Source organism: Varroa jacobsoni, unplaced genomic scaffold (assembly GCF_002532875.2).
Source record: "Varroa jacobsoni isolate VJ856 unplaced genomic scaffold, vjacob_1.0 scaffold_555, whole genome shotgun sequence".
Lineage (NCBI taxonomy): Eukaryota > Metazoa > Arthropoda > Arachnida > Mesostigmata > Varroidae > Varroa > Varroa jacobsoni.
The window spans coordinates 544049-560351 of record NW_019213457.1 but is presented as its reverse complement, the minus strand read 5'-3'; the positions used below and the strand labels follow the sequence as shown (position 1 = coordinate 560351).

At 36.2% G+C, this 16303-nt stretch overlaps 1 protein-coding gene across 6 annotated transcripts in view; it reads left to right on the top strand.

Moving 5' to 3' along the window:
• Positions 1–15803, top strand: part of LOC111261415 (palmitoyltransferase ZDHHC15B) — a 20573-nt gene extending 4770 nt beyond the window's left edge. For 3 of the 6 annotated variants that reach the window (XM_022834885.2, XM_086968691.1, XM_086968692.1), the window contains 9 exons: positions 2015–2311; positions 2570–2687; positions 2877–3008; positions 5177–5405; positions 5717–5903; positions 6633–6729; positions 7832–8047; positions 8782–8897; positions 12839–15803. In XM_022834885.2, the coding sequence (XP_022690620.1) occupies positions 2191–2311; positions 2570–2687; positions 2877–3008; positions 5177–5405; positions 5717–5903; positions 6633–6729; positions 7832–8047; positions 8782–8897; positions 12839–12900 (1278 nt within the window). In that variant the 5' untranslated portion in view covers positions 2015–2190 and the 3' untranslated portion in view covers positions 12901–15803. Of the gene's footprint in view, positions 1–2014; positions 2312–2569; positions 2688–2876; positions 3009–5176; positions 5406–5716; positions 5904–6632; positions 6730–7831; positions 8048–8781; positions 8898–10071; positions 11813–12838 lie in introns of those variants that run through there. The other 3 variants (XM_086968693.1, XM_086968694.1, XM_086968695.1) reach the window with 3 other exon arrangements.
• The last annotated feature ends 500 nt before the right edge of the window (positions 15804–16303 follow it).

Genomic DNA, 16303 nt, shown 5'->3' with positions numbered 1-16303 from the left:
TATATATAGCGAGCCTGAGCGCTGTTTGTTCTCATCTTTTCTTACTTTAATGTACTAAACTAGGCAGTGTCTATGTGCAATTAGTATCTCATACAGATGCTTCACGCTTCGTATATCAGTCATGGACTGAATTTTCTAAACTATGTTTTATTTGAATTTAATCTTCATAGTATTTATTTGCGTCAGTTTTGTCTTATCATCGGCACCCTCTTTCGTTAATTTCCTGAAAAATATTTATCCACTTCAGCAAACTGTGCATGTCTCATGTGTATATAGTTTGAACGCCATCCCAGAGTAAGAAACAAATATAGTGTGTTTTAAAAAAATCCGATAACTAATTATAAATGAGTTGTCATGCGCTTACGAATAATGGCGTCGCTGCAATACAAAGTTCCAATATTCTACGAGTTCGTTTATTCAAATAGTTTTGTAGTAAAGTGTTTTCTAGCGTAAAAAATATTAAAGAACACATATTTGTGCAAGCTGAGATTATTCAGAGACCGATGACTGCATAATTAAGGGTCCTATCATAATAATTATGAATACACGATTACGATTTCCTATTGCAATACGAAACAGTATTATAGTTGTAGCTCATGTGTATTTTATATTTGTAAATCTGGTCGACTGTCACATTATTTATTGGGAAGTATTGCTCTTCTAAGTCGTCCGCAGAGTAATAATGAACTTCGAATTGTTTTGCACTTGGGAATTTGGGAAATTCTGCGTCTCAGAAAAACTAGGCAATGATCATTTCAGAACATAAAAACATGACGAAAAGATCATCACTGTTGAGGTAGTCTTTATTAGAGTAATAAATATTCGCAATAAATATCGCTTTAGTGGGATCGTCCAGCCACTTTTAAAATGAAATGCTTTTTTGAATTAAGAAGTTGCAATTTTTGAGAAAGCTATTGTGAATACGGCAGTTTATACGGACTTTATAGATACTGGCGGCGCGCAAGGGTTTATGTCTTGGGACAAAATTTTTGCTAAGATTGTGTTGGGCTTATTTGCAGATACCGATTGCCTTAAAAGACTACTAAAGCCTAGCATACTAATTGTCATTATAGATCCGGTGAAACTGCCCTTTTTATTGTATTACGTACTTCACATCAATAATGATTACAAGCATACTGATTGATTACTTGTTTTTATTGCAGTAAGCAACCACCTATCACTTTCATTTGGGCGTGTCGTGAAGGTCTGATGATGGCAAATTTAGCTTAAATAATCGATTCAGAAATTGCGCATTTGATTATTGCTGCGATCTAAATTTAGAAAGTTATGGAATGTAGTTCTTATGCTAGCCTAATTAATGGTTAGAAGTATATTCTGATCCAATTTCTAAAATTTTTAGGTGGTAATTTTTTTTTTACTATTTAGTAAGTGATCTTTATTTGTTGCTTTAACCACGTTCCTTAAACTTCGTAATTCTTAAGATACAGAAACCAAATTGCATTGAATTCAACTTTTATTCACGCACTATAACTTTTCCAACGGAAAATCTTCATTGGCTTGCTTCACCCATTGGTGTAGAAAAATTCGATACGTTCATACCCGAATCATCGGATGAGAAGAAGGAAATAAGAGCACAAAACTGATTTTTTTTGCGTTCTTTTCATAAAAATCGGCCCTCCCCAGTGATGATCCATCGCGCCATTTGTTTTTATAAAAGGAACATCCTCAAGGCTTTTGAACAGATTAATACGACATCAAGATCTTTTCGCTGCCTTAGTCTCAAGCCTTATGTGACAATAAAAAAAAATAGAATTTTTAAAGTATTTTTTTTCAGAGAAAATTTATTGCTCAGCCGAATTTAATGAGAATAGCAGTTCTACCGTGCATTATCGTTTATGTCTTTAAAATGCCCATAAGATTCTTTGTGTCAATGGGAGTTTAGGTTTGGACAGCATATATTGCTCATATATTTAAATATAATATATGCATTCTACAATCTAGCTCCCAGTTATTAACTGAATTACAAGCTAGACTCTTAATGCTAATATTTCAGATAAGGCCCTCATCTCTTGGGGTGTGCGTGCACGGCACAACACTTGTTATTCGGTGACCCCCAAGGGCCCACGCAAATCGTGTTGTGTTGGCTTGTCGCTTTTGGTGCAGTTGCCGCAGTGGCGAGTCAGGCAGATCACTTGGATAAGCGGAAGGGGCGGTGGAGGAGCGGCAAGAATGTCGTGTCTCTCCCGACCATGCATGTTTTGTGTGCGCCTTTTCAAGTGGCTACCGGTAGTTCTCATCATCACCATCGTTGCCTGGTCATATTACGCCTATGTTATACAACTATGCGCCTGTGAGTGTTCAGGGCTAGAGAAAGGCTCTCAAGTGTCGACAGATGACTCGCTAACACCTGCAAGCGTCTTTCGAAGACAAAGCTCTGCAAATTTACGCATTGCAAAAGCATCTTGGAAGGATTCACATTTGATCTTCACAACTGTATATCTTTGAATTGTATTATTGGTAATATAGGTAAGGTAAAGCGAAGAGTGTTTCTCGTTTATTCATCTTGCAACTTTATCTTAAACCATGACGATTTATGTTTTATTTTCAGTCAGGGTGGAAAGTTATGTGGAGAAAGTGTTGTACCTGATAATATTTCATGTATCCTTCGTCATGTTTGTTTGGTCCTATTGGCAGACTATTTTTACCGATCCCGGTGAAATACCACGGTAAGAAACAAATTTTATACTTTTTTGGAAAGCATTGTGTAAACTATAGTACTTCGTTAACCGGCAGTCGCGATTATGTTCAAGGCATAAACAACGTATTAGCATTGCAACCTTTATCATATAAATGTTAAACAGATACACATTTTAGAGGGCTTCAATTCTATATACATAATTCCGTTGGACTTTCAGAAACTTTTACCTGTCATCAGAAACATTAGACCGCCTGGAGAAGGAACCAACAGAACAGGGCCAGCAAATGGTCCTTGAGAGTCAAATCAGACATTTGCCAATATTATGTAGGAATTACAATGGAAGTGTAAGGTAAGAATGCACTGAGAAAACAAGGAATTTTTTTGAATAGGGAATCAATTTGGGAGTCAATTTGAGTGATTCCAATTTGACTTCTTTTCCACTATGTAGAATAAATGTTGATTTATATCGGCGCTTTTAGGTGTAAAACAGGTACTGAAATTTTTGTTTCAAAAGACCTTGATATTCTGCCATATATTGTCATTTAAAATTCAGAATAATTATAGGAAACATACGAATATTAATGCACTCCTAATACAGGTTCGCTGTGAAACCATACTGTACATCTGCTATTCAAAAAAAATAACTGAGCTCGATGATGAAATTGCCAATATAAACCCCAAAAAAAATCTACTTAATGTTTAAGTTAATCCCTGGCAGTGCTGCGCTGCCAGTCAAAGACCTTACCTGGTTCAGACCCTATAGCTTTCTACAGTTATTCCCATTCTTCTACTAGGACGTTGCTATAATTTTGATATTTGTTGCATTTACTTTGTTTCTCCATTTTAAATAATCGTATCCCTGGAAAACCACAATGGTTAATATTTCGCTAACCATTTCGTATTTTATTATCCAAATCGGCACGACGTTTCTTTGTTAAAGAAAGCACCACCCGAAAAAAATATGCATCCAATCAAAGAATATGATATTAATATTCATAAGTTGAGAATTGGGGTGATATTTTATTTCTAAAATTGAATAATTTTCTAACTACACACCGCAAGGAGACGAAATTTGGCTAATAAACACTGATCCTCTAAAAACTTGTGAGTGAAAACTGGTCAACGGTTGATCTAGTAGAAATGAGTTTGGAAGGAAAAATGCCAGGTCTTGAAAATCGACGCTCAGTGATCAAATTTTTGCTCCCGGAAGGTTGCAGCCTGCGGCAATACATTGAATATTGGTGAAGACATTATAAATGGAGATCTTAAGCAAAACCTTTGTACGTCGTTGGTGTAAATATTTCAAAAAGCAAGATTGGAGTACTGAAAATCAGCGAGGTCGAACTTCAGAGTTCAAAGCACTTGTTGGTTTACATCTACTGTATCACCAAATTATTGCAAAAATAATGAAAGTACGGAATAAGAAGTATTTATGGGTTCCAAGTGAATTGGTTCTAGGCCAGATGAAGATGCGTATATCTTACGTGCAGTCACTCCAGGAGCACGCACTCACTGTAGAAAGGCATAATTTAATCTCTATTACCAACCGAAGAAGGATTAAACGAGAGAATGACGCCACCCTGGTGAGAAACCAAGTTGTAGCAGTGTCAACTACTTTCGGAAGTCAGGCGATAATAGTAATTGCAATTAACATCAGGTGTATCTGCTACGCTACAGTCCTCGCTAAAAGTGAAACAATGAACGCAGCCAGCTATCTTGAATTTCTCAAGAGACTCGTGGACCTTTAAGCACCTTTATCAAACACATTCATTCCGGTTACTTAATGACAACACTAGGCCTTAATTTATTTCCAAATTCAACAAAGAAATATTTAACTTTGGCTTCAACCTGTTCCTTTTTGTACAATCTAAGCAATTATCGCACAATGATTACGGGGCTTTCCATGTCCTAAAAGAGGCAACTATCCCATTATGAATTTACTTTGCGAAGCCATAGATAGAGAAATTACATAGGGGAACGCAAATGGTATTGTGTTCAAAAACTGGCATAGTGCTGAAACAGGTGCGTAAAGAATTAGTATTCAACACGTATTAGAAACTGATCATTCTAATCTAACTAGTTCAGTTTTTTTCTCGGTTTTGAAGTCCGCCGGATTCACCAATTTGTGAAAAAAATCGAAGGTTTTCTCTAAAATTCAATATTGTACTCATTTTGTAGAACCTGAAAGAATAAAAATTCCCACATCAACTTTGATGAATAAGTATGCATCTAATCGACTCCAACTCATGCTCGCCTAATCTTAAGATGAATCTCCGCCACACCTAGAAAATCCTAATGCAACTACTTTCGGAGTCGATTTAACTTGGAACAAGTCGACATGGACGGACAAATAGATAGATAGATAGTAGTATAATGGATTATTTCTGTCTCACTAGTGCATCACCGTTGTGAACTCTATAGGCGCGTAACTACACCATGTGATCGAATACAATTAAAAATCGTATATTTCTAAGAAACCTTACTAACGTTACACTCTATTAATATTATTATTTTTAGGTATTGCGAGAAATGTACGTTGCTAAAACCTGACCGGACGCATCACTGTTCAGTTTGTGCGCGCTGTCTACCAAAAATGGATCATCACTGTCCTTGGGTAAACAACTGCGTTGCCTACGCCAATTATAAATTCTTCGTCCTTTTCCTTGGCTATGCTATCATTTACTGCCTCTTTGTGGCTGCCACTACATGCCAGTATTTTATTCGCTTCTGGACCGGCGGACGCGAGGTACGGTATAGGACTAGAGCTAATTAGCGTAATAGCTCTATACGTATTTTAATCTGAGTGGTAAATTTTAATATGTGTGATTATTAGTTTGCATAAGGTCTAGGAATATTCAAATACCCGATGTCAGATTATCTCATAATAATAATAATAAAACTGTTAATTGCTGATGTAATAAATAAGAATTTATTGCATTACAGAATTCGATTAGTGTACGCATTCATTATATCCTATAATTGCAATGAACTTTGCTATGCATGATATGTCTTTTGTCAAATGCGTATTTTATGTCACTTTTTCCTGTATATCTATAGGCGATGCGTGACGATTCAACGGGTTCGATGACAGTCGAAGGGTGGGGACGTTTGCACATCCTTTTCCTTTTCTTCGTTGCCATTATGTTCGCGATCAGCCTTGTGTCTCTCTTCTGTTATCACTGCTACCTGGTTATGGTAAACAGAACAACACTCGAAAGCTTTCGACCGCCTGTTTTTGGAACCGGTTTGTATTCTATATAATTTATATTATTCTATATAACATATATTTATATATTATATGCCAAGCACGTGCTAGGCAATGGCAGCGACAAAAACTAAAACATTGAGTAAATGACAGCTAAATAAACCTGAACTAATATGCAACGTGCGTAGCATTTTTTCTCGAGCGGTGATTATTTGACTGCCTAGGCAGTTTACGCAGAATTACGATCACATAACAGTTAGGAAGTTATACATTTGATCCTCCTTATCCAGGGATTTCCTTTCAAAAAACGAAGTTGCTATCGGGATGGTCTAGTGTGTTTACTGATGATACTGCATGGTCACAACTTCACTGACGATACTTTTAGCTCGAATTTGTAGTTGTTACTAGTTTCGGATACCCACTATCAGGGGCCCCCTTAATCACTTCAGCTTGTAAGGTCCTAATGCACATTATTCAATGATGATATTTGATTACTTATGTTTAAGCTCTATTTTTATATTTGTTGCCAAATAAATTTTCATTGCGAACCACTCCAAATTCCAATTTATAACGTCTTGGACTTTCCACTAGGTTTTTTTTGCGTTCGTTTTCATAGTTATTGCAATGTCATTGATATTTCCAAATTAGGGTTTGTTTTGTCAATGTAAATGACAGCTTTAGTCATATAAATTGTGTAGTACCTCTATTTAATGGGTATTTTTACGTTTTTCTAAAAAAAAATGTTTGCAATTATACATCGATTTCTAGTGCCGGATAAGCGCGGTTTCTACTTGGGTCGTATTCAAAATTTTCGTCAGGTTTTCGGTGATGACAAGAAGCTGTGGTTTATTCCAGTATTTACAAGGTTAGTTATCTACATGTTAATCTAAAATCTTTTTTTCAGTGAGAAGTGTGAAACTCATGTAAAACCGTTTGTGGATATAATTAAATGAGAATCTAATCCTTAATACCTAACTAACGAGAACCTAATACTTAACTTCTAGCATGTGCGACTCGTATCAAAGCCTAGTTCAACTAGAAATAAAATAAATCTGTCTTCCATTGCTTACGTTTATTAATTCCTCATTCACGTTTGTAAAATTAACACCACTGAACACTTATCGAACAAAAACCCAAAGTCGTCTTATATATTCAGACTAAAGAAGACGTATTTTGAAAAATGTTTCAAACAGCGCCTAACTAAATATACCTGAGATTACTAATGCTTTAGAATGTTTTGTTTTTCGCTTAATGTTGCGGCTTTATGAGTTGCATAAGCACTTTTCTATGCCTTGGCTAAAACAATAGCTGCCATTTATATGCGGGTTGCGATAACGTATCTATTAAAAAATGTAAATGGCTATTGAAACACTCATTAATGACCGTCAACATCAAAATCTGCCTCATGGATTCGCCTAAACATTTGCTAAGCTAATTAGACTAGTCCTTGTAGGTATTAAAAACAGATATGGCTTCACCACTGCTATGCAATACGCTTTGTAACATGCCTTATTGTCGTGCCTCGCTCCTTGTTCTGTTTGACAAACAAAAAAATAGGTACTAAATAATTGTTTTGATTTTTCGCATACAACTTGAAGCTCCCTTCTACATCGATAGTATCAAATAATATGGGGTACCGAATGGGTTGCTTGCCGGGCCGCTGAAACAAGATCGCAAAAATACTTTACCTGCACTGAAAAAATCTGACCTGCACACATCATTTCCCCGTATAGGAAAAACCACTACACTTACTTCCTCTCTTACTTTCTCTATGCCCACTTACATCAGTTACTGTACTATGTTAGCTCGTATCATATGATAATTATTGGAGCATTCTTCTTTTTACATTCTATGATCTTCTCTCACGCGTATATTATCTTCTTTCGTCTGCTTGTGTTTGTTTTTCGCTGGGTACTGCTACTGCTATGCTACTGCATAATTTATTGTACATTGTGCTGCACCCTTAGCCTAGGTAACGGCATTCGGTACCCCACACGGGAGACCACGCGAACGCAGCAACGGGCCGGGGACGTGGAGGCCGGCTTTGGTCAGAGCCAAACTACAGCAAGTAACATTCCGCAGATGGGTTCGGGTCCCCAGAGTCCCCATGGCGGCCAACCGTTGCACGACTACCGCTCAATGGGAGAGACCCCTGCCACCAGGCCCCCGTCGCATCAAACAAGGTAACCACTAACAGCAACCCCATCTCTTCGGTGGAGGAATGGGGACCGACAATGAGATAAGGACTGCAAGAATGGGCAGCCTTCCTTATTGAAGAAGAAATTCGAAGCTTAGTATGGCGGCGTTATTCCAAACAGATATTATCCAGTTATTTCAAAGCTTGCTCTTTGTGTAGCAATATGTCTTCTTTATGCCATTACTTATAATGGTGTTTTCAAGAGCGCATGAATTCCAAGCTAGTATTTCTCATTTTATTTGGCACATCTTGCCTGTCAAATATCTTGCTTGTGCTTTGCTGCTTGCTTCTGCTATATATCACCAACGTTGTTTTCCAAACCAAGTTAGTTAGCCTAAGTGAAACCTGCTGCAGCTATGTTGAGTAAGCTATGGACTTTACTACAGCTTAGCACGGCTACTTGACTCCAACCACGATTGACTTCCCAACGTCCCGGCTCGTTCGTGTGGTCTTCAGGGGTGCCGATATAGCGACTGCGCTACATCTTGGTTCAGCTACATTTCAATATGATTCTTAGAGTAGTGTTTAATACAGACAGCAATGCGTGATTTGGGTAGTCTCAGAATTTTTGCACACCTTGATAGAAACACCTAATTAAATTTCGATTATTCGAGCTGTCCCAGCTTTTTATTTATAACTGGGTAAAGGCCTTCGGTGAGTCGGTAACTTTTGTATTATGGTTGGTGTCCGCGGTTACTTATTGCGTGGGTCGGGGTACAGCTTGGGCGATGGCTTGTCATTTCCGCAAAGAACCGACGATGCAGACACGGACGGACTACTGAGCGCAAGGAGAAAGTGGACCGATACGGATGATACCGAGACAGATAATGACCAAGGTACGGTGCGATATAACTACCCACAGGCAATTTCAGTGTTTCCGTACACGCATGACAATATCGCGTATTTATCTAGAGGTGCTAAGTAGAGAAACTCAAGATAACTTACTTTTGTGCTCGTCATTGACTGCTCTTACCAATTCTGAGTACTCAGATAAAATGGTACGGTAAAAGTATGGTAGGATTTATGGATAAATAGTTGTCACAAGGCGAATATTTTTCGTTCATCAAGAATTTTAGGCACTTAACATATTCTGCACTACACTAGCACCTCGATACTACAAAGTAATTATGGACTACTGAAAAGTTAATTAGATCTGCGAAATTTACGAAAAAGATAAACTCAATGGCATGGATCAATCACATAGAGTTAAACAACCGTGTCTAAATACCTTATTCGTGTGGAGACTGACTAGGTCAATGTTAGTGTTATTAGGGATACCATTAATTCATTAATTAGACAGCCTAACATAACGGCTACAGCGATAACTGCTTTTTTGCGAACACAAATTTGCAGGCATCTTTGAATCTTACGATAAGTGCTGGGCCAATAGTGCTGGGCTTTGCTAGGAAAAGTAATTGTGAGAAAGTTTTGCTTGACGTATAGCGTAATACCTAAAACGCTAATATACAAAAAAAAGGCGACGCTGTATGGGCCACTCCGTTTCCGTTTAGAAATGGAATATTAATTTTGGATAATAATGCTATTCTAGTTTCAAAATCTGTAGATGCACACAGGTCCGTAATGTAGTCATATTTAACGTCACTGGATTTTTTCTTTGGCCGCAAATTAAGAGGCAGGGCTAAGTATATTTCGAATTTTATCTTATTTTTTTATTAAATAATAAAAAACCAAAAATACCTAGCTCGTTTTTTCTACTACTCTTTCGTACTGAAAACAAGTTAGGTTTTATAAAAGTCATTACATAGAGTTATTATGGCGATTCTGGGTAAACAACGGAAATGTGGGCTACTTTGACCAGGGTAAGGTGGGCTGTCTGGACCGCCGCATTACGAGCCTGTATGAAGTTGGATGGCATCGATGTTAACTTTACAGAATTAGGCCGTGCGGCCTCGGAAACAACTGAGTAGTAGTGGGTATAGAGGTATGTGTGTTAACTTCTGTATTGTTAACAGGGTATAACATGTAGTTTACTTTGGATGTTGATTTTAGTGGCATGACGTATGGTTTGGATGCAACAATATTATCGACATATGCACCATACTGCGGATAATTATGATCATAGATCATAGAATATACCATGGATAATTGTTTATACTAGAAGCGTGTATAGCCAGAATGATTATCCACGTTTCAGTGCGGGCAGATTGGCATTGGAGGGCGGTGCGCACAACATCATTGTTTCTCTTCACTTTTCGTACAAAATGCACCTGAGCCATTTAAGACCTGGTTTCACACTACGCAATAAAACTTAACGTGAGCCTATGATAGGCGTATGACAACTTTTGATCTGCCTAACTGGGCAGTACATTGTTAGAAAGCATCATATATAACCAATAACATCGCATATATTGGCCTTAATCTCAGCCCTTTTTAGAATGAAATTAATTTTTAGCTTTGTTGACTGACTGCCCTCTCCGTACAAAGTAAGTAGTCGCCTACATAGTTGCATTTCTGGGTTCAGACGCACAACGGCCCAAAAAAGAAACGCACCAAGTGTAAATTCAGATATATAAAGACATGCATGCAAAAAAAAATGTATATGTTTGAAACAACATTTATGATTCCTGTTGCAGAATCTTATTCTCCGTACAAAGGCGGCTACGCCGGCATGTCGTAGTTCATTACAAAATCTTTTTTAAGAAAAAAAGAATGAAAAAAAATAAAAAGAATATATAAATTATTTCGATCGAAATACATTATATTAGAACATCTGTTAAAGCCACAGTAAGGCAGCTGGCCTTGTCTTTAGTTACACCTTTCTAAAGTCTCTAAGAGGTGTAAAACGAACTGCATGTGTAGTTTAAAACTGTATTTGATTCATCGTGTGAATTTGTATTTGTAAAATGAAATGTCGTTACTGTGAAAATACGGATAGGTAAAGGATTTTCCATAAAAATAAAATTACCTAAGCATGTGAAATTGAATCGCGTTAGAGCTATATATACTAAGCAGTCACGAGACACATTAACGTGCTACAAATGAAACAGGTTACATGTTTTTGATGAATACCCATAGTCGATTTAACATACTGGATTTTTAAATATCTATGTTGCTAAAATAAGCATTGCATTTTTGATGGAAAACTAACTTATTTCGGGGAGGTATATTATGAACCTCGGGGAGGGGGGTATCCCGGGGGGGTATCCCGGGTGGGGGGGATATCGCAGCTACCTTATCAGGATCGTTTGCTTCCATCCGCTTCCGCTTCTCATCGCCCCTAGCTATCTCGTTGACTAATAAGGTAGTAATCACCGTATATTTACTATTAACATTAAACTGTTTCGACTGTTTGCCGTAACACAAAATGCAGCATAAATGCTCTTCGTTCAACATAGAATCCTGCATCTCTATGTTAATGAAATTATGAACAAGATGCATATGTTCAGACACCGTTTAAATATTGTTTGCTGCATGGATTACCAATGAACCGTACTCAAAACACTTTCACAGTCAGCATATATTTTGCTAATTATTTGCTTTATTCGTTTTCTGGCTAGTTTTCGCTGCACAAGCGCAACAAGGTACATACGACGCACGAGTTTCATAAACCAGTATCCACTGCTATATCAATATAATACATCACGATCTAAATTAAGCGAGCCAGCAACTGTGTTTGCAAAAACCAGTGCATCTGCAAAGCAACGCCTAAACTATTAGTATGACTTGTTATTACAATTTTGTGTATTTGTGGTTACTCCATGGGACCTATTAAAATTGTGTATTTCTTTAACATCTTGTTTTTTCATTTTTGACCTCTGAGAATGTATGAGATAAATGGAGAATCTGTAGTTTAAATTTTTTCGTTCAAAAATGCTTCCATTCCGCCCAGGAGTAGAAATTGTGGTTATATCACGATTACATTGATGTGCATTTAAAACGCTGTTTAATAGTCCACTAAAATGTTAAGCAACATATTCATTTTACGTATGATGTCGGTAACGCATTATTGCAATTAATGCACTTGTAATGCAACACAATTTGTATGAAGAATAAATAACAGTAAAATAGTACTAAGTTTCGATTACTACTACTAAAACAAGTCAATTAAAAGAGACATAATTATTTAATTATTCATTATTACGTTATTATATTATATAGATTTGTAGATTTGTAACAGCTGGTAAGTAGCATAATAATGGGTAACTAATGGACAGTCATATCAAAATTCGTAAAAAAAATTATTTATAATTACCTTTTATGAGCTATTTATTTTCGATCTCAGCGCCCCCTTTGGTGCTGAGATCAAAAATATTTATTTAATTAATTTATTTAATTAGTGAATTAATAAAATCTAAAAAAATTGGCGATCTGGATTCGTAACCAGTTTTCATATAATTTAAAATGTTTGAACATACTTATCAGTGATGCAACCATGTATTTAAATAATAACAAACAAATGCAATAGTAAGATTATTCATTTATTATATTTTAATCATCAACACCAGTAATAGACGTTAATGCATCAGACGTACACTTACTAAATACTTAATTTGGATGCCTAAAATTGTTTATGCGGCACCGTTGATGACTAACAAGCGCACGTGTTCTATGTAGTACGAATGCAACATAATAGAGACTTCAGTGGTATTGTATTCAGTGGCTATATAATATGTTTATAAGGTGAAATCTCGTGAGTATATATTTTAATTGAATTACTCCTGTATTAATTTAACTAAAAATGTCAAACAATTTCTAGTTATTGTTTACAATATATGCATTTTAGCCAATATAAAAGCTATTAATTCTCTTATTTCAGAGTTGGACCTGCGTGAGGTGAAGGTTGTGAATCATACAACGCCTTCGGCATCCATTGCTTGAAATAATAGGACCTATGCTAATAAAATATGAATTCTGGGGCCCGATAATTAATAGAGAGCGTTCGTATTTGCATATAAAAGGGACCGCGAAGAAACCGAAAAAAAGTTTCGTGATTAAAGCCCATGCAGTTTTACACTTAGGCGATGAAGATTTCAAGGAAATAATCGACTAATTACAAAGGCTCAGGCTTTTAATCTGCAACCGCTCAAACTGAGAGAGAGTGAGAAAGACAGAATACGATCACACCAGGCTTTTCAACTTACACACATCGTGACCGCTACTGCCTGGCTACTTTTCATTGCTGAATAAGAACTGCGAAATATACGCAGGTCTGAAGGGAACAAAGGCAAAAATGGCTGTCGACATTTAATTCGGTGCTCTTATTTGTCGCGATTTGTTGCGTCCGACTGAAGCTGACGGTATACTAAAGTTATGTAGAATAGCATTAGATTAAATCCGCAGTACGAAGGGTAAGTCAGATATAGTTTATGAAACACTTGTAGCAAAAAATCGAAAAAAAGTATGATTTTCCGTACAGAAGGAATATAGTAACATTATCAGTGCATATGAGCGCAATTGAGCGTGCATTAATGAATAATATCGTAACTGATTTATACCACTGAGGACACACAGGTATGGTGTTTTTGCTAACTACGAGTTGCAGTTAGTTACGGTGTTGGCCACAGATACATTTCATTTAAATTTTTTTCTCTGTAGAACAAATCGTAAGAATAAGATAGGCCAAAATAGTTTTTATTTTGCAAATTTTGTACTTACTACCTTGCATATGAAGACTTGAAGTCAATTTCTTCCTTTAAAGGCAAATATTTTCAGTTCTATAAGAGCATAAGTATAGCGATGAGCAAAATTAGCAATGAAGTAAAAGTAGAGAAAAATCAGCTGCAGAAATGGATTGTATATTATCAGGAACTGACTCTTGCGAACACCTAATTCAAGTTGATTACTGTGCACGACAACTTTCCTGAAGTGCCCATATTAAATCATCGAATTATATGGGAATGGGTCATCTTGTATATACCTTACCATCATGCATCATTACTTAATAATGTTAAGATTCAAATGCGCGTCTGTTACAAGTGCGCAAAAGACGCAATTTGCAAGTTTGCAAAAGTATACAAACTTATTTTTAAAAAATCGTTTCTTTTAAGTCAGTTTATGGCTAACCAATCTCCGTAAAATTGTTTGTGATAAAGTGCTATTGACTTGGTTTTATCCATCTGGCTTTAATGGACCGATTCGGCAAAAATTAAAGCCGAGGGCGTTTTTCGATAAATAACGTACATGCATACATACCGTATTGTATTTTATGCTGCGAAACTTCTTAAACCGCTTTGATCTATGTCGAATTTACGACGTTAATTACCCAATGAATTAACACAACAAGTCATATGACAACTATGAACATAGTAAATGCTAAGCTAAGATTACTTACTGCACTAGATATAATTCGGCCTTTATAATAATAACAGCGGTATCTACTAGTAGCCCTTAAAAATTTCATAGCAGTATTCTCAAACTGTGAAGGAACTCAATGTTTGTAAAGAATCAGAATGGGCAGTAGTACGATACGCAGACCAGCTGAATATGGGTGATAACCTTAGTGATTATGTGTGGATGATTCATTTGCAGGCTTCCATTATATCGATCAAACGTGTTTTCTGGCATTTTCTCCATTAAAAGGGTTCGTTTAAGGAAAGGTATTTATGTTACCGTCTTAATCTCTCTGAGAAATTCCAACTTTGCGTACGAAAATATCTAAGCACGCAAAAAGCACGAAAAATAAAGCAGGTGTTAAATTTTATTTCTTAACATTTTTACAAAGCCTTTACTGTAAGGCAACGTTGGTGCTATAAAGTCTCATAGCATGCTGAAGTTGCTAATATCAGGCTCACGTATGCATACAAACGAGCAATTAGGCCTCTAAGCTAGCTAAAACAGCGCAGGTATTCGCTATTTATATACATATCTTCGATGAAAGTAACAACACAACAATATTCAAATTCGAAACAACAGATTTTTTTGAAAATAGACATTTTTAGACTTGTACACGCAGCTTCCTTTACTGCTGTAAACATTTCCGCGCTGTTGGAAAGACGGATTGTGCTCTCTACGATTTAGTTGACTTTTCCTTAAAGAATTTCTAGTGTATATCTAATCGGGGAATGTTGATTGTAGATATTTATAAAATAAAATGGGAAAAACACTGACATATATACATTTTCTTCCATGAAAGCAACAGCTGAAGAAAAAATTTTTCTTACACCCTAAGATATCAAATCACTCAACGGCTTGTTTGGTCGAGTTGGAGTGAACCCGCGCAGTGATGTGTAACCTACATTTTGTGACCAGTATAAAACGAATAATAATTTTTCTGGAACACATGATTATTATTATGATCATGATTATTTCAAACGGAAAAATGAAATATTAAATATGATAAGAGTATGTGAAATTAGAAGGTTTCATAAGACCTAAATGATGAGTTTACCTAAATGCCGAGGATATGTTATTATGGTAAAATGTAATGAATTCTGTATGTGAAGCATTAGGGGTATATGATCTGAGAATGGAGAATAGGTGTATTCTAGCAGTCGTATTTATTATCTGTAATAATAATTGACGCCAGGAATGCAATTGCTATCAAAATCCTTAATCTTAAATGTTATTAATTAGGTTAGTGAGTATAGCAGCAGATAGGACATTTCCTCATATGAATGTGTATGCTTCACTTGAGTTTAATACTTCACCTAATATTCATGGCCATTAGTAAAATCGTACTATGTATCTATTGCATAGGTGTTGTATGTGAATGTTAGTATGGCATAAGATATTTTATTAATAGATATAAAATATGAAATAAATCTTATCACATGTAAATCTAATTTTTCCTTGGTTATAAGTTCTTTTAGTATCTTTTGCCTCGATTACAGTTAAAAATTTTCCTTTTTATAATGGTATATTCCCTCAAGATTTCAAACTTTTTAGGTCTTTAAGGATATCGATGTAATATAACAATGCCTCTATTCCATAGAATCTATTGATCCTAAAATATTTGACCAAAAGAAGAAAGCGACGTTTTACTACTCAAATTCCAAATCTTAGAGCATGCTACGGTAAGCCTTTAAACCAGTTATTATCAGTCACAGTGCTTTTTTGAACAATAAAAGTCCGATGTTTGTTCGATACATGTATAAGCGTAGTATAGAATATAAGCGTGGAACCTTAATGTGAAAGTTATGCAACCAAAATTGCAGCACATTCTCGGAGCCCATGACTTAACTGGGAATTGCGTGGATCATGAGCACGGAGAGAAAATTGCGCATTTTAATTTTGCTTTCTAAATCGTGCAATCAGCATGATATCACGAGCATTGTGTGTGACA